Source organism: Trichoderma aggressivum (genome assembly GCF_033847375.1).
Source record: "Trichoderma aggressivum f. europaeum strain CBS 100526 chromosome Unknown scaffold_030, whole genome shotgun sequence".
Lineage (NCBI taxonomy): Eukaryota > Fungi > Ascomycota > Sordariomycetes > Hypocreales > Hypocreaceae > Trichoderma > Trichoderma aggressivum.
This window is the reverse complement of record NW_026946396.1, coordinates 420,898-439,234: the sequence shown is the minus strand read 5'-3', so window position 1 is coordinate 439,234 and position 18,337 is coordinate 420,898. Positions and strand designations below refer to the sequence as shown.

The following is an 18,337-nucleotide window of genomic DNA, read 5'->3' as shown; positions in this document are numbered from 1 at the left end:
TAATAAGACTATATACCCACTTATAATAGCTATAACCTAACCTTAATATATAGTAAAATAGCTAAGCAAATAACTAAATTTATAATTAATAAAATTATAGACTTATAATTAAAAGCTCTAAAGAAGGAAAAACTAAAGCTAGGTAAGGCAAAGTATAAGCTAAACTAGCTAAAGGGCACTAAAAACCCTAAGCTAGGCAAAGGGATTAAGAAAATTATTAAAAAAGCTAATAAAATAATATAAAGGCTTTTTTATAATTAGTTTCTTTTAGGCAGTTTATTCTCTATACCTAGGAGAGTTAATTAAGTATATAAGTTTACTTTATATTACTTATTAAAATACTTAAATAATTAATTATTATTATAACTATAGTATTTATAATATAATTAAATTAAAACCTAAATATTTATTTTTATTTATATTAATTAATAATAAAATTACTTATTTACTAACTTAATTACTTTACTAATATAAACTATAGAATTATTCTAAAGTTTATCCCTTAGGAATAGCTAACCTATATTAATCTATAGGACCCAGTTTATTATAAATATAAATAAAGGAGATTTTCCTAAGTTTTCCTATATTAGTAATCATAAATTAAACAATAATAATAAGTTATTTAAAGCTATTTATACTTTATTATACTTTTTTACCTTAATTACTAAATTAGTAATAAAACTAACTACCCTATAGTAACCTTATAGTTTTATAATTATTTAATAACTTAATTAAATTAAATAAGTTATTATATTATTTTATTAAATTATAAAAAATAATAATAATTTTTAAAAATATAATAAAATTATAGGCCCTAAAGGGCACTATAATTTATTACTTATTATATAGGCTATTATAAAGGGAATCTTAGTATAAAATACTAATATTATTAATTTTTTAATTATTAACTTAATTAATACTTTTTTTAATTACTATTATAATTATATTAATATTTTATAAATTTTCTAAAGGTTATAAGTTTAAATTTAACTTAAGGTAGTAGTAAAATTAGCCTAGTTAAACTAAAGGCCTTTTTAAATCTTTTATATTAAGCTTATAAATAATAATTTTCTAAGGGTTAATATTAGCCTATAGGGCTAATAAGCCTAAAATAAAATATTTTAGTTAAGTTATTAAGCTAGTTAAGCTAGTATACTTAGGTAAAATACTTTATATTTTTTATTATAAAGTTATTAAGTACTAGCTTATAAAAGGGGAGGATAATTATAATAGGATTATAGGCCCTAAAGGGTATTATAATTTATTACTTATTATATAAGTTATTATAAAGGGAATTTTAATATAAAGTATTAATATTATTAATTTTTTAATTATTAGCTTAATTAATACCTTTTTTAATTACTATTATAAAAAATAAATTATATATATAATATTTTTAAAATTAAAAAATTACTTAATAAAATTATATATTTTAATTACTTTTTTTTATATTTAAAATTAAAAAAAATAATTTTTATAAAAACTTATAATAATTATAATTTAACTTTAATTTAAGTAAAATAACTAAGTAAATAACTAAATTTATTATTAATAAAATTATAAATTTATAATTAAAAACTTTAAAAAAAAACTAAAGCTAATTTAATAAGGATCCTTAATTAAGTCTGTGACCAGTGGTTAATACTAGCTAGGATAAATAACTAAGCCAGGCTTTAGCTAGCTTAATAATATAAAATAAGGAATATTTCCTTTAGCTAAATAGAAAAAATTAAAATATATTATTATAACGAAAATAACCCTAGCTAAGACAGCGGCTTTATTCTAGTTAGAACAAGGCCGCGGCAGCTAGATTAAATAATGCTGTAATCTTATTCTTGCGCCGTGGTCCTTATAGTGGCTAGACGAGCTAGGTAGCTTATAAAGGTGTTTAGGTGTTAATAGCCCAGTTTAAAGGTGCGTTCCCTAGCTGTTAATAAACTAAGTAAAATAAAGTATAAGCTAAATTAACTAAAAAGTATTAAAAACCTTAAGCTAAGCAAAGGGATTAAGAAAATTATTAAAAAAGCTAATAAAATAATTATATATAAAATTCTTTTTATAATTAATTCCTTTTAAGTAATTTATTTTTTATACTTAAGAGAAATAACCTTTTTATAATTAAAAAATAAATATATAAAAAAGTATATTATAAATTAAAATTTAGTTTTAATAAATTAATAAAATTATAAAAGGGCTTAATTATATAACTTTTATATTTTATAAAAGGGCGCCTATTATAGTTACTTAATTAATTATTCCTTTATAACTTAATAATAACTTTTAATTATATTATTATAGTTTACTTTATAATTAAATTCCTTATACTTTTATTTATAAAATAATTTATATTTTTTATTTATTAATATTTAATAAATTATATACTTTTTTATATATTAAGTATTAATATTAGTAAATTATAAAAGTATATAAGAAAATATAATTTTATTTAAAAATAAACTATTTATTTAACTTAGGTATTACTTAGGTTATACTAAAGGGCTATTTATATTAAAGTAATATTAACTTAAGTATTTAAATAAAGAAGGGAATCTAAAAAACTAAAATTCTTATTTTATATTTGACTATTATAAAAAAAACAATTAGTATAGTATTTTTATTATGGTTAGTTATATGGATTTTTTTTTCTTTTGGCAGTAAGGGTATTAAGGGGAGAGGAGGGATTGGAATAAGCCAATGATTTTTTTCCAGATTGCCCCTTTCCTTCTTACTTTCTAGATCAACTTTTGTTTTCTTTCTTCCTTCCTTTCTTCTTTACATTCGTCTCTACGTGACTTTTATATCTCCTTTTTGATCGTGCTCCTGTGGTGTACTTCTTTCACTTGGCTTTGTAATAAGCTCTCTCTCTCTGTCTCCTTTGTACCCACGACACTTTGTTCACTGGACGACGCTTTTTTGTTTCATTCTTCACTTGACACGTAACATCATATAAAGCTAATCGAGGCAACACAATTTGAACTTTTTTTTTTATTCATGTGTGGGTAAATAAGTGTGCTGGTGGTATCTTCCCTCCCTCTTTCCACGGTAAACTTATCGCAGCACAGAGTCTGCTGGTTTTCTTGCTCTAACCTTTACGCCTCCCATGCTTGATAAATATGTGTTGTTGTTTTTCAACCACTTGTCCGCCACATCTCCTGTTTTTGCTCTCCTTTCTCTCTTGTACATTCGCTGGATTTTTCATCGTTTTTGGATACTAAACATGGTCATTTACTGAAAGAACTTCTTGTACGCGGCCTTCTCCTTTGCCGCCTTGGCAGCGGCCTTGGTTCGCACGGCGTTGAGCTCGACGTTGACTGCGGAGTCGTTGGGTGCCAGCTTGTGTGCCTCCTCGAGATCCTTGAGGGCCTCCTCCTCGTCCTTCTGACGGACGTTGGCGAAGCCACGGCGGTAAAAGGCCTTTGCCCGGTCGGCGGGGCTGACGCCGGCAATGGCGAGGGCAGAGGTGGCGCTGCGGACGGCCTCTGCCCAGGCCTCTAGCTTGAGGTGCAAGAGGGCAGCGTTGTTGTTGAGGGAGAAGCGGAGGGCGTCGAGCTGGGCCTTGCCTTCGGGCCAGTCATCCAGGTCGGGCTCCTCATTAAGGTACCGCAGGCCCTTTTCGTACTTTTCGAGGCCGAGGGTAATGTTGCCGGCCTTGAACGCCTTGTTGCCATAGTCCTTGCAGTCTGAGGCAATCTTGTGGGTAGTCTTGGCATCGGGGGGCGTGGCGCAGTCCTCGGGGAAGTCTTCGTGGGGATCGCCCAGAGCATCGGGCTGCTTGACGTCGGCGCTCAGGGCTTCGTCTCCGGAGAGCTCGCCACAGTCGGCGATGACGGCGTCGCGAGAGGGCCGGTCGCCAGCCTCGGTGCGGACGTTTTCGATTTGGCGGACGATGGACTTGCCGTTGAGGACTTCTCCAAAGACTACGTGCTTGCCATCGAGATGAGGCGTGGGGACAGTAGTGATGAAGAATTGAGAGCCGTTGGTGTCTGGGAGAAAACACATTGATTAGAACGAGCTAGGGATCACATGGAGAAAGAAACAACATACTAGGGCCGGCGTTGGCCATGGATAGCAGGAAGGGCTTTTCATGCTTCTTGGGGAAAGCCTCGTCCTCGAACTTGGTGCCGTAGATGGATTCGCCGCCAGTGCCGTCTCCAGCTGTGAAATCACCACCCTGGAAAATCTCACGTTAGAAAAGATTGCACGCAGAGGTCGTGCGACCGGAACAAGAGAGCAATGTAGGTTCGGTCGTACCTGAATCATGAACTGCTTGATTACTCGATGGAAGACGGAGCCCTTGTAATGCAGGGGCTTTCCTGACTTGCCCACGCCCTTCTCGCCAGTGCAGAGAGCACGGAAGTTCTCAGCCGTCTTGGGCACGAGATCAGAGTACAGCTCCATGTTGATTCGGCCAAGAGGCTTGCCTCCAAGAGTGATGTCGAAGAAGACGCGGGGGCGCGCGGCCTTGGTCTCGGTTTCGGAAGCCATAGCGAGAGCTGCGGAGAGAAGCCGGATGTATTAAGGGGGAGAGAATTCGAATTGGAGGAGTCTGGGGAGTGGCGGGGAGAGACAGGGAGAGGGAGAAAAGAGGTTTAAAAGCTGGGCGAGTCGTGGAACGGGAGAAGGAAGCACGTCTGCCTGCAAAGATTCCTTGGGCTTCTTTTTCCTTGGAGATGACGATGCGGGGTCGAGCTAGCGATGGGAGCTTTGGCCAAGCGAGGCGGACAGAAGCGGGCTGGAAATTTGGGAAGAATTGAATTGCGAGAGGAAGAGAGAAAGATGGTGGAAGAGGGAAGAGGGAGAAGAGAAGAAGAAGAAAAATCAGGTTGATGGAGAGGAGATGGAGAGGAGAAGAGAGAGGGGAGCTACCAAGCTACATTTACAGTACCTAAGGTACATGGAGAGAGCCATGACCGGACCTGACCAGACCAGAGGCAGCCAACAATCAATCACTCCATCAATCACAATCACAATCAATCGATACCTCACGGGATAGTACCTGCTACCTTGTGCTATACGGACCAAAGTACCTGATTGGGTTGTATTGACTGGATTTTGCCTCAATTCTTACATTACTCTTGGGCTCGTGCTAGCCTGGAGCTCGTACCTGTAAGCCCAACTACCTTACCTAACTTGCTGCTGACATCGGCTCAGGTGCATCAATCAACCACTGCCGGTGCCCCTCCAACGCTTCCCGGCTCAACTGCCCCTCCATCGGGAGTCAGGCATCATTCAGTGCTTGCAGTGGGGATTCGCCAATCATTGATGGTTTTTAGTGGCAGCGTTAGTGTCCAGCCCCCGCTGCCGTGGAAGTTTCTAGCAGAGGTGACTGGCTGATGCTTCTGGGCCGCAGCGCATTTGCATGGATGGATGCGATTATGGATGATGTACATGCGGCACACAAGACACCTACCACCACATCAGGCCGGGCTACACATAGGTAGGCTATACGAGTACAATCAATGAGAACTGCTGTACAGTACAAGGGAGCAGCATGTGCATAATCTACAGTAGCTATAGCATCATGCTCGTGAGTACTAATGTACTACATGCATCGGTACATGTATGCATGGGGGTAACCTTGTCACCAACAACTGCGGTGCAATTACCCACCACATAGCATCAGTTGGGTGATTAGGCTCACGATGAACAGCCCCGTGCCCGAGCCTTGAATTGTATCTTCTCTATCCATCTTACCTCTGTACGGATCAGCACTCAAATTTGAAGTCAATGCGAGTCGTCAGTCACCTGTCGTTGCCTAGGTAGAACCAACATGCCTCCATTGAATAAATCATCATCAGCTGTACCCCGGCACCTGTTTAGGCATCAAGTACCCCAATCGCTCCATGTTGCCATCCTGTATCCATCTCAAACAAGGCAATCCATATAGTCTATAAACTGTATTGAATTCTATCCCATTCATCGTATGCGTCGTGCCGCCATCATCGGGCTTCACCTTCACACTACCTCTCAGACACTGGTGCGCCGGCTTGGAGCTCCAAAGTAACCTGTCAAGATCAACCGACATCAGCATCAACCATGAGAGACTGGCTCTGGCCCAGCAGTGAGTGACTTACCGGTCCATCGTTAACAAGGGCAACCTCCATCATGGCCTGGAATTTACCGTCCTTGACTCGGTCCACCTGGTACATGTCCTTGACCTTCTGGACAAAGTAGTGATACAGCCGGCTCGCCTCTTCGGGATTCGCCGCGCCGTGAAAATCTGGCTTGGTGCCCTTCTTCGTCTTTGCCAACAGGGTAAACTGAGATACTGGATATTTTGTTTCGTCCATGAGCTTTGGAACATGAAGCAACTCCGCATTATTACTCACCACACAGAACCTCGCCCTCAATGTCTGTTACACTCCTTTTCCACTATCGCCAATCACCGCCATCAGCTGTGTCTCACACTCCAACAGGGAGCCTTCACTTACTCGTCCTCCGTCTTCGTCATCCCAAAGCTTCATCTTGACAACCTTGTTGGCCAGTGAATCAGCCTCCTTTTCTGTGTCACCAGGCGCAACCGCTGCAAACACGAGCACGCCTCGGCCAATGGACGACACAAGCTCTTTTTCCACCGTCACAGACGCAGAGAGCACACGTTGGATTATTGCTTCACATTGCAGGTATTAGATGATATTGTCATGCTACTGTAACTTGTGTACATGGAATCTTGTCCAGAGAAAAGAGAAGCATGGTTTTACCTACCCTTCATTGTGATAGCCGGTGTCGGAACCAAGCGCCTTGTGTCACCAGAAGCGCAAAAGGCTGGAATGCTGTAGAGGAAGAATAGGGTAGAAACTTTAATTCGACGGCCTTGCTCCCCCTCACTCAGCGTCAACCAAAAGAGAGACAGGGATATTTATCCACTGGGCGGGAAATATCGTTGAAGAGCACAGATACAAAAGAAGGAATTCTGTGGCGAGACCGGCGAGCTCTCGACGCCTTGGGAGAACAAGATGCCTTAATCACTACATATAAATGCCCTGAATCGCGTATCATGGAAGTTTGTGTCATGTGAGTAGCGGCGTAGCCACTTATCAGACATCCCACATGGCGCAAGTACCCATTGATAGAGTCAATTGAGTTTAATGGAGAAGACTCCATTCAATTCCAGAGGTTTATGTACTTAAAATAGCCAATTGTATCATCCGAATATTTTTTAATCGATAATCGAATTCAAACGGGGTTATTCCAAGTTTTCAATGATTTTCCGTCACAATCCTTGTTCCATCGGCTAATTGCCGCACAGCAATCGATACATGCCACCTGCTAGCCCGTGCAGCCTCGCGACTTGGCCTCACCAACTTCAATCTCGCACGTCCAACGCTTTCAAAGGCTTTCCCAGCTCAATATCGCCACCACGAACGTCTGGACAGCGTTCCGGAATCCCTCTCGAGACGGCCGACTCTGCCACTTCTTTGCCGCGCACTTGTGCCTCGCAACTGTCACGTGGCGCATGCCGGATCCCGCCTGCATACCTTTGGCCATAAAGGTTGCCCCACGAAAACGGACAGAGTCTCGACCTCCCATCTGACGAACTCTCACTTTTGCAGGACCGCTGCGAAACCTCATAGGCACAAAGCATAACCGGAAAGGACGCCGCTCGGGCTTTTCTCCCCCTCCCCCTCCCGACAAAATGGCGGCGAGGAAGCTACAACAAGAAGTCGACAAGTGCTTCAAAAAGGTGGCGGAAGGCGTTGCCGAGTTCGAGGCCATTTACGAAAAGATTGAGCAGTCAAATAACCCGGCCCAGAAGGAGAAGCTGGAAGACAACCTCAAGCGCGAAATCAAGAAGCTGCAAAGACTGCGCGACCAGATCAAAACATGGGCCGCCAGCAACGACATCAAGGACAAGGCTCCCTTATTGGAGCACCGCAAACTGATTGAGACTGTTGGTGGACCCCCAGTAATGTTGGGCATTGATGCATGTTCCGGCGCATACTGATGTACTTTTTTCTCTCTCGCCTTTTAGCAAATGGAAAAGTTCAAGGCCGTGGAGAAGGCCATGAAGACGAAGGCATACTCCAAAGTGGGACTCGAGGCCGCCGCGAAACTGGATCCCAAAGAACAGGCCAAAGTAGAGGCGTGCGAGTTCTTGAGCAACAAGGTCGATGAGCTGGAGCTACAGATCGAGACGTTAGAGGCCGAGAACGAATCCATACAAGCCACCCTGAAAAAGGGCAAGAACAAGACCGCCCAGGAGAACCGCATGGCCGAGATTGACCAGATCATCGAGCGACACAAGTGGCATCAAGGCAAGCTGGAGCTGATCCGGAGAACGCTGGAGAACGGAGGCATCGACACCGATCAGGTGGAGGGCTTGAAAGAGCAGATCAGCTACTATGTGTCCGACGGCATGAACGAAGACTACATTGACGACGAAGAAATCTACGACGAGCTGGACCTGGAGGAGGAGGAAGGCGTCTTCGGCATGAACCAGGACATGGAGAAGAACTCATCCCAGGACACCCAATCCATACAAGACGACATCCACGATCTCGAACCGCCGCCCAAAGCCAAGAAGGCCGTCAAGGACACCGACTCCGTGGCGTCGTCGACGCGGGGGAAATCGACGCAGTCCAAGTCCCCCTTACCGGCACTGGCGACGCTGCATACGCCGTTATCGACGATAGGGAACGGGGGAAGCGGCAGCCCTGCCATGAAGCCTGCTTCCATCCCCACAAGGCCGGCAGGGGAGGGGCTCAAGTATGCATCTGCCGCGGCCGCAGCGGCCGCCAGCGATAAGAACAACGTCGGCATTGCTCCTCTGCCACCGCCGCCTGGCTTCAACATGGGCATCTCGCCGCTGCCCCCCGCGCAGTCGAGGACGAGCGCAACCAACTCCCCCGCCGTCTCGTTCGTCCAGCCCGTCCAGGCTCCAACGCCACAATCCTCCGAACCCAAGCAGCCCGCGCCTGTGGCTGCACCGGTACCGGTACCGGCTCCCGCACCCGTGGCCAACGAGAATGCCGAGCCTCCAAGTACGAAGCCGACGAAGAAATCAAAGGCATCAGGAAAGCAGCCGGCTACCTCGGAGGCATCGCAGTCAGATTCTACCAACGGTAAGTTGTTGAAGAGACAAAATTTGATTCATCTCCATCCCTTCATTGACCCCCATCTCCACCTCCATCGTCGTCTGGCGTCTCTGCTAACAGTCCAAACGCAGCCCCTCATACCAACGGATCCACAAACGGCGTCAAGTCTATTACGGAAGAGCGTGAAGAGGAGTCCATCTACCACCTACCTGCATCTTTACAAGACCTCGTTGACTCGTATGAGACGTCACGAAAACGACCGTACCAGCCTTTGTCGCAGTCCACTCTGAGTCTTATGAAGTCGAGCCAACTCAGCTATCCAAGTGCTTTCGAGGCCGACATCCCGAGGACGTATCGCCCTGACCTACCTGTGCCGCAGACCGGGTCCGGGTTCCCCACGCAGCCATTGCCCATTTTCGACGACCCTCGGCTTTACTCGAGGATAGATCCCGACACGCTGTTCTACGTATTCTATTACAAGCAAGGAACAGCACAGCAATATTTGGCTGCAAAGGCGCTGAAAGACCAGAGCTGGCGGTTCCATAAGCAATACCAGACATGGTTCCAGCGACATGAGGAGCCCAAGAACATCACCGAAGAGTTCGAGCAGGGCACTTACCGGTTCTTTGATTATGAGAGCACTTGGTAAGACTACCTCTCTCGCCTATACCCGAGTTGAACTTGAGCTAATCTATATACCCCCTACAATAGGATGAACCGAAGAAAGGCAGACTTCAAGTTTGCTTACAAATTTCTCGAGGATGACATTTAGGACAGCTGTTGGCTTTTATGATGGGATGCACGGGCTAGGCTGGGACTTTGATGTTGTTTTCGCTTTCGTTTCCGTGACTTTTCCATGAGGGTTATTTCTTTTCTTCTTTTCTTTATGGGAGTTCTAAGAGAGCATCATAGTAGCCGCGAGTATGCGCTACCAAAGTTGGGTTTCTCAAACGGGAATAACTAGTGCCAGAATAATCCATATGAGGCGGCCTTTTTTCCATCCGCAACGGGAGTTTGTTTGCCCTTTTTGGCTTCTCTTCCTCCTTCACTCTTTGCTTGTTAGAGTGTGAATGATTCGGCACCTGTGGATAGAGTTTTGCTAGGATACTAACCGTGTTGATATAGTAACAGGGATCCCATGCACAGCACTCAAAAAGGGACTCGAAAGCGGATAGAGACGACAGCTGAGCTCGAAAGCTGAATGGTTCTCATAACAGCAGTTGACTGGGGGTTCTCATTAGCCCAAAGGCATAGTCGTGCGCTTGGCGGCAGAAGATGGGCTGGTGGCACTATATCGAGAGATACGAAAGTACGACGGCCTATCTCGCCCCCCCACAGAGTCTCGCCCCCCCCCAAGAGAGTCAAGATGCTTGCCGATGCCTATCCCGAAGACCCTCGCTCGCGATTTCGGGATTTAGAGGAAGCGGGGAAAAACGTACGGGAAAAGGGGGGCCTGAATGCTACTGCATCATGTATGTCGAGGCATGACTCGCCAAAGTATAATCTCACCACGAGCAAGTGGAGATGTGGTATGTGCGCTCGCATCGCATCTGTGTGCGTATGGTATGTGTGTATATACATTCCCCGATATCTGATCCGCATATTCCATGTTTTATGCTGTCAGCGTCCTAGATCTCACATCTGAGATATAGTTTCCCGTTCGCGTGTCATGTCCACTGCAGGTACGGGCCGAAAGAAGGCTGTACGAGTACATAATGTGACAGAAGGGAGGGTGATGGGATCCACATGTCATCGAGATGGCATATCGGGAGCTAGTTTGTTTCGAGGAACTGTTTGTTGTTTTATATGTTTTTTGATTTGTGTGGGGTGTTGAATATTGGGCATCTCGAGGTTCAACTATTCTAGAGGCGGTTCATTATCAGCGATGGGTTCATGTGGGATGAGATACTGAGGGGTTTGGTGAGTGGTATTTTCCGTACTAGTTCTCTATTGAGGTGTTTGGATGGCTAAACTTGTGTGTGTGTTGATGTCTGTTTGGGTTGGAGTTGGTTGGATGTCCTGGCATGGTAGCATCCAGGGGGGAGAATTGTGGGTATGATGGAGGATCGTACGATGAAGGCTAGATCTGGCAAACGGATGCGATGTACTTGAGTACATTGGGAACGTTTTTCTACATTGGGAAATCCTGCTATTGGAGACGAAACTGTAGAGTTCCGAGATTCTGTTTGCAGAAAGGGGGGGGGGGGGTTCCAATGGCAACTGCTGTGATTCACTACAGGATATCTCTTCCGTTTGGTGTTGAGGACTGGATGAAAACGTTTTGTGGCTGCTGTGTTTGCGTCTGTTTTCGTTTGCTCGATCCCAAGAGGATATAACTCACATCTTTTTCTCGAGTCCATGAGGCGATGAAATTTCTTCCTACAACCACTTTCACTACTCTCAAGAGAGATCACAACCTGAACCTACTTCACGGTGAGTACATTGCTCTGCTGCAAAGAGATTTTCCACAATGGCTGATTTAATGGATTAGGATCATTGCAACGATGGGTGGCGAATCCAAGGCTGTGTCGTGGCACGACAACTCGTACAAGAAGAAGCAGAAGACGGGCTCTTCCGCCAATCAACAAGGAAAGACGACTCCAACCTCGACTGAAAACGAGAACAACTCTGACGAGAACGCTGAAATCACGGACCCCAGCACCGTCAACCTCAAAGCCAACGTCTTCACCAAGGTCGCCAACACCTTCACGCTGCTCTTCAACAAGGACAGCAGCCGCTACGACCGCCGCCCCGAGGCTCCCGTCGGATGGACCACCACGGGCGAGCTGGGCTGCCTGCGCGCCGAGCAGGATGCGCAGTACGAGCTCATGGAGGAGCTGGAGTCGAAGATTGAGCAGCTGAAGAAGGAGGTTGAGCAGCAGAAGGTGCTTATCAAAGCGTACGAGACGAGGGTCGGCCAGAACGAGGAGTATCTGCAGCACTGCATGCATTGGATCAGCATGGCCCAGATCTTTGGTGACGTGCCTGTTTCCAAGGAGAGGATGAACTGGAAGGCTGGTCGAGACGCGGCGCTAGTTGGGCCCGCTGAGGATGGTGATGATGATGATGATGATGGCGATGATGACGATGCTGGCGGTCGTGACGGAAGAATTGTTGAGGGTATCAACGGTGCCAAGGAAATCAAAGATATCAACGATACCAGAGATGCCCAGGATGGAAGGGCTGCCAAGGATGCCAACGTCTTCAAGTGCATTCACGCAGACAAGGCCGTCTAGAACCGGCAAGGCTTGTCCATCTCGGATCGAGCGCGGAGGTTACTGCGGAGGTCACGGGGGAAACAAGGCAGAGACGAAGACGAGCCTTTTTCATTCGTGGTTTGTTCGGGTCACTGCCGGATGCCACCACACCATGCAAGTTCGTACAGTAGCACGCAGGTAGCATTGCATTACGACCAGGTATACAAGTAGTAGGCCAATTAGCCTGAAAGGAAAAGAGAGACTAAAACATTTGCAGTCTTCCAGAACCGCCCAGATACTGAAACCCACGTCATAGCGTCGGCCGTACTCGCTGTTGTCCATTAGAGTCTGATACAGTCTAGTACATCTGCATCTGCATCTGCATGGTTTGTTATGGGTGTTTGTTAGTTATTGCCGGTTTCTCCTAATTTGATCAATTAAATCAAACCTTGTTTTTTCATTTGCTCTTTCCCATTCCCATTTTCCGCCAGCGCTTGCCGAATGCTTCCTTCACTTGCCGTCATCCAAACCGTCCTAGCGCTCTGGGAAGGCGCAACATCGTGCATCCTGTCAAAATTTGTTTTCCACTTATCGGAGGTCGAGCCCCCAAGATTGCTGCTCCTTGCTGGATTGGAAGATTTTTTTCTTTCTTTCTTTTTCCCTTTTTTTCTTTTTTGCTTCTAGCTGCCAACCTTACTTATGATAGTCGGGCGTTTCGGGGGGAAGTTTTCCGATGCACCTTGATGTGCTATTTTGCTCGTGCTGCTCTTTCAGACCGCCTCCGGTTACATGGCACGGCTTCGCAAGCTGTTTCCTCGATCGATATCGTGGCGTGCCCAGGTTTATTGGCGGCTGAGGGCTAACCTAATGCTAACCTAATATTGATGCTGATGGATATGCTGATGCCCGTTGTCCCAGCACGGCATAGCCAGCAGAGTTCACACAAGGCAAAGTCTGGTGCCTCTCTTCGGCCGCTCACAAACCTCCATTTCTCCGGCATTGAGCCCGGGAAAGGACTGGTGCGTTGTCGGCTTCAACTCTCGGGAGGCGGCCGGAACAGTCCATCGGCTTCGTCGCCCATCTGATAAGCTTCGGCGCACGAGGCAGCGGGCAGATCATGTGTGGTGTTGCCGCTGTAAGTCTAGGTTTGCGAGATCGCCCCTGGCAATGACTGTCCTGGCCTGGTCTTTTCCTGCAAGACGGTTGATAAAGGGGCTAGGTGCAGGTGATGAATTCTCCCCCTGTGTTGCTCTGCTACTCGTCCGCCGCCCGCCCAGGCCCATATCACCACCCATGACGGCAAGAGTTTATGCCCGCCTGTGCTAGTATGGCTTGCCAGGCCACGAGAACCAATCAATGGGCACGCGCGTACGCAAGACTGCATGACGATCACCCAGGCTTGCTTCGGAAACACTCCTGATCTACGGCCAACCACCCCCCAACACCGAGGCATGCCGTTGTGATGGCTTCAGACTGCAGAAATTTCCTTGGTACTTTGGCACGCCACGTTGTAGAAGGGTGGGGGACATAGCCTGTCCGCTTACCCCATTACTTGCCCGGCAGCACGAATAGGCATTCAACAGACACATTATTAGTGACGGCCCCTTGTTTAGAGCCCGAAATGAGAAGGAAAGAAAAAAATTCCATCCAGTTTCGAACCCGTACGCCCGATGAATAACGTCTTACACATATCAGCCATCTCGGAGCACGCCGACAAAGAAGGTTCAGTCATGAGTGATGCTCTCGACGAAGAAGCAGTCTAGAAGAGGAAAAGAATGGTGGTGATATGTGTAAGTGCAGCTCTTGGCTCACAGTGCCAACCGCGGTGGTGCAAGGCTCGAGAGATTGACTTCAACCACACCCTTCTACGAGATGTCGGGTCATCCTGCATCATGTCAGAGATGGGGTACTTTGCATTGCACTGCAGTGCTTCATTGCTTCATCGTTGTATCATCGCTTCCCGGAAGCCCGCTCTGTTGCAACATCGAGAGCTCAAGGTGGCCCAAGCTCGGCGCCGGCAGATGTTATAGAGAGCACTTTCGAACCGTTGATTCAAGAGACAGCCGCTCGTTTGTTGCGGCAACCCATCTGGCGCCTACTCCTCGTCTTGTAGTCCCACTGGCGAGCTGCAGTACGACCAATATTTGATAGACAAGCGTCTTTCTCGGGACATCACCACACCAGGTAACTCGTACCTGGACTGGCGCCACTGCACACACCCCCTCCCGAGGCCAACGGTTATTGATCCATTATTGGCTCGCTAGTGGAACAACATCTGTTGCCGAAAGAACTGTCCAGCCGCTAATACTGGTAGCTGCATCTTGAGGCTCACGACCCAGGCCCCTGCCCCCGTGCTGGCCCTTGGGATTCGGGATTCGTGAGCTGCATGCTCGCACATAAGGTGGGGGTTGAGAGGCCCCAGAGGTACTTTTCTTTGCAGCCCAGGCTTTGTGAGGACATGTGCTAACCCCTACGTAGACTAATCATTTTACCCAAATAGGATCGTTCCATTCAGAGGCATGGACTTGTTGCGTGCTCAGAACATCTGCCGAGCTGGTACAGAGCAACACATATCTTTGGAACAGGGTTACTAGCCATCCGGTCATCTTGAGCCGTGTTGGTGGTTGCACTTCTCGGTCTGCGAACACGACGTTATACTCGTATACCTACTTGGGACGACCTTGTGGATACACCCGTCAAGACTGCCCGCGTTTTGTATGCATGGTTTTGGAATCGCAAACCTAGACCTGGGTGCCTTTTCCCTCCTTGCAACGGTTTTCTGTATCGTCTTTGGCCTCGCTGGCCAATGGGCGTTGAGCAACAGACAGATGCCTAGCGTTGCCGAAAGAGCCGAGTCTGAAGTTTTCACGATGAACACAGTGACCTCGATCCTCGCTAGTTTTAGTGCCCGGCAACTCTGCAGTCGCTCCACCAACTGCTGTCCTGGGTGGGCAGGCCAAGATGCCGAATTCGAATGCCTATGCTGTATGCAACATTACGCATTGCCATCATTGCTGATAGTATCGGATAAGAAGGGGCAGGCAGGGGGGTAAACCTGGGAGTGGAACTCCCCAGCTGCTATGGCGGAGTCTGTGCTGCTGCCAGTTTTGAAAAATCGGAATGACCCTCCGGCAAATATACACGACGTCCTACACGACATCCTCGTACTGTAACTCGATACTAGCGGGATAAGAGTCCAAGTCACCACGTTGAGACAACAAACTAGCACCACGGATGGAAGTGTCGGGTTGGATTGGATTGGCTTGGCTTGAAAGCCATTGCCAGCCATGGTTCAGCCGCACGGGCTGTCAAAATCGCGAATTAGGATTAATTGGCAACTCCAGCAACGCCGGATGCGGGAACAGCGAACTCAGAAATAGAGGTCAAATGGCATTAGCCACATGGCATTGGCCCAAGGTCGCGTTGGCTTTTGGAGGGCATGTGGCTGCCGAGATGCTGCGTGAGAATAGAGTGCGGCCTGCTTCATGGATCTTCTCTCGGCTGTCCCAAACGGTTTCCAGGGTCTGACCATCCATCTCCACATGGCTCTGACCGTTCTGCATGTCGCACAGCGTCCAGTCCCTGCCAAACCTACTATACTGGGCGGTACATTGCGGAGTCCGGTTTGACACCAAGTTTCCAGGCCCGATACCTCGACTTGCTTGGACGCCCCTCTGCAAAGCTGTGTATCGACTAGCGACTTAGTGTGTACTGCTTCTCTACGTCACGCTTTGGAGGAGGTACTTCTGACGAGCGCCACGTTTGAGACCCATTTCCGCCCTGCCGGGTTCCATAGGCGGTAAATCTAGATAGCTTCTAGAAGCTTGGCACAGATGTTACCCCGAAAGTACGAGGTTCAAGGTTCGTTATCTGGGTTGCGTCGAAATAAACACAGGCCTCCCCCCTGGTCACGCCCAGATTGGCAGGCCTTGCAAATAGACTACCCGCTACATCGTTCCCTCGAGCCATTGGACTCATAAGCCACCGACTGCCCTCGTCTCTTGGCTCTCGGTGCCGCCCTACAACTATTCCAATTCACATCCTCATCTGTCTTTTACTGCTTCCAAGAGTCGCTGCTTCGACTTACTTGGCAATTGGGTTCACCCACATATACACTACACACTACACAGCTTCACCGGACTTACACAAGCAATTGCTTGCCCCAGCTGTCCAAACCCAACAGGACGACAAGCAGCTCGGCCTGTTTTTTTAGCCATTGTTTGCTCCGTCATTGACGTACTGTGGTATAACCGGACACCATGACCGATGAACTGCAGCTCAGCACGTATAGCCAGCTCTGCATCGAGGCTCGGCTGTACGACGAGAGTCAGACGTATGAAGAGGCGCAGCTGTTTGAAGAGAACCTGCCATATGGCGACTGGTTTTCCTTTGACGCCAAAGACTACAATTCCATGGCAGATGTCCCAGAGCTCTGCGATTCACAGCCTCTGTCCCAGTACGGGGGCTCAGAAATGGGATCAGAAGCGAGCTCCCCCGCATCGCCCATGTCTACAGACTCCTTCTTCACACAGCAGACCTCGCCGACCCCCAGCTTATCTTACCTCCCGCCTTATGCAAGCGCCAGTACGCCTGCGACGTCTGCTTACAGCAGCCCGGATGCCACTCCCGGCCTGGAGGTGACCTCGCCAACAGTTGAATCGCCAACGTAAGTTGTTCCTTGTGCATTGGGGAAAGGGGGGGTAAAATGGCCAGCAGAATTTTGGTGTGGTTAACCGATTTGAGCATAGATTTGCTTCGAGTGGCCGTGACTATCCAGTATGCTGCCTCCACCCCGGCTGCGATGCGAAGCCCTTCAAGCGTCGTGCCGATCTGGACCGTCACTACAAGCACAAGCACGCTCCGTCGTCTCAGAAGGACTCGTATCATTGCGATTACGCCCGCTGTGGGCGGCGCCGAGATCCGTTTCACCGTCGCGATCACTTCCGCGACCACCTGAGAGACTTTCACAAGGAGGACATTGAGAAGCGTGGAGTGGCCGCCAAGGAAGATTGGTTCGAAGGCCGCAATGCTTCACACACCTGGTGGCGATGCACCAAATGCCTGAAGCGAATCTACATCAGCCGCCATGGTTACGAATGCCCTACCTGCAAAACATCCCTGCAAGCGAAACGAAAGGAGATTCGCCGGCGAGAGTAACGAATTCGAGAGCTCAGAAGCAGAAGGGCCCAAATTCGTACTCGGGGAACAGGTGCGGTTCAGTTGAACCGCACCCGGCGTCATCAAGCACCGAGCACCCCTGTCCCCCTACCTCCTCCCTCTGACTACATGCATCCACATCCCACCAAACAGCAGCTGAGCTTGGATCCGTCAGAGTTTTCGACTTACATCTGCCGACATATTATTAGAGCGGTTTACTTCCCAAAGAATCTTACGAATGGGTGTATTTTTACCAGGTCATTTTTTTTTTTACACACACGTTAGCCTGTGTTATTTTTTTTCATGCAGGCCGACCCATTGGGTACAGTTGCTATACAGGAAAGATACCTACCTAGTATTACTTACTAGCACAAGCAAATGTTGAAGTTATCAAAGTCTCTCTGTCTCTCTCTCTCTCTTCTACTCCGAACTGAGTGCGGAGAAATGGCTTGCTTTGGTACATGCTGCGACGTGTCTCATACTTACGCGAGAGTGCCACTACTGCTCAGGCTAACAGTATTGCGACATGCCTCGCTCTCATCAGCTACAACAGCCAAGTCTCCGCCTTAGCCTTTCAGCTGCCAGCTTTGTGGCTCCGTTGGAGCTTCATGATCCCTCTCCTCACCCCTCCTGGCGTTGAGATTGTCATCTGCCGAGCTTGGAACACCGAGACAAAGTACAATCAACCAGAGGTATGGTTACATGGTACAAGATTGGGCAAAAAGCGGGGGCCATGGCTGAAGAGAGGGCCTGCGAATGATGTTTGCACACAAATGAAAAGAGAGAGAGAGAGAGACAAGAGGAAGAAAGAAAAAAACCGGGACTAGGGATTCATTACACGAAGCTTGCATCGCTAGCGTTTGAGCTGGCAGCCTCGGGAGGAGGACATTCTCGGAGTGTGACTGGACAGGACGGACTTGCGCCTAGGGGGGGTGGGTTTTACTATTA

General features: G+C 47.2%; 5 protein-coding genes across 5 annotated transcripts; 3 read left to right on the top strand and 2 right to left on the bottom strand.

Moving 5' to 3' along the window:
* Window positions 1-3,225: 3,225 nt before the first annotated feature.
* Triagg1_7176 (uncharacterized protein) lies at window positions 3,226-4,485 on the bottom strand (the record flags this gene model as incomplete). Its single annotated transcript, XM_062901882.1, has 3 exons — window positions 3,226-3,983; window positions 4,045-4,171; window positions 4,252-4,485. The coding sequence occupies 3 exons, from the start codon at window positions 4,483-4,485 to the stop codon at window positions 3,226-3,228; spliced, it is 1,119 nt and encodes a 372-aa protein (XP_062753998.1).
* Window positions 4,486-5,960: 1,475 nt separating this feature from the next.
* Triagg1_7175 (uncharacterized protein) lies at window positions 5,961-6,712 on the bottom strand (the record flags this gene model as incomplete). Its single annotated transcript, XM_062901881.1, has 5 exons — window positions 5,961-6,005; window positions 6,075-6,268; window positions 6,330-6,372; window positions 6,432-6,610; window positions 6,706-6,712. 5 exons carry the CDS (start codon window positions 6,710-6,712, stop codon window positions 5,961-5,963), a joined length of 468 nt encoding a protein of 155 aa, XP_062753997.1.
* Window positions 6,713-7,636: 924 nt separating this feature from the next.
* Window positions 7,637-9,807, top strand: Triagg1_7174 (uncharacterized protein; the record flags this gene model as incomplete). The annotated part of the gene is made up of 4 exons (XM_062901880.1): window positions 7,637-7,906; window positions 7,973-9,062; window positions 9,167-9,680; window positions 9,747-9,807. The coding sequence occupies 4 exons, from the start codon at window positions 7,637-7,639 to the stop codon at window positions 9,805-9,807; spliced, it is 1,935 nt and encodes a 644-aa protein (XP_062753996.1).
* Window positions 9,808-11,539: 1,732 nt separating this feature from the next.
* Triagg1_7173 (uncharacterized protein) lies at window positions 11,540-12,271 on the top strand (the record flags this gene model as incomplete). Its single annotated transcript, XM_062901879.1, has 1 exon — window positions 11,540-12,271. The coding sequence occupies one exon, from the start codon at window positions 11,540-11,542 to the stop codon at window positions 12,269-12,271; it is 732 nt and encodes a 243-aa protein (XP_062753995.1).
* A 4,220-nt stretch (window positions 12,272-16,491) lies between these two features.
* Triagg1_7172 (uncharacterized protein) lies at window positions 16,492-17,389 on the top strand (the record flags this gene model as incomplete). The annotated part of the gene is made up of 2 exons (XM_062901878.1): window positions 16,492-16,898; window positions 16,981-17,389. 2 exons carry the CDS (start codon window positions 16,492-16,494, stop codon window positions 17,387-17,389), a joined length of 816 nt encoding a protein of 271 aa, XP_062753994.1.
* Window positions 17,390-18,337: the final 948 nt, after the last annotated feature.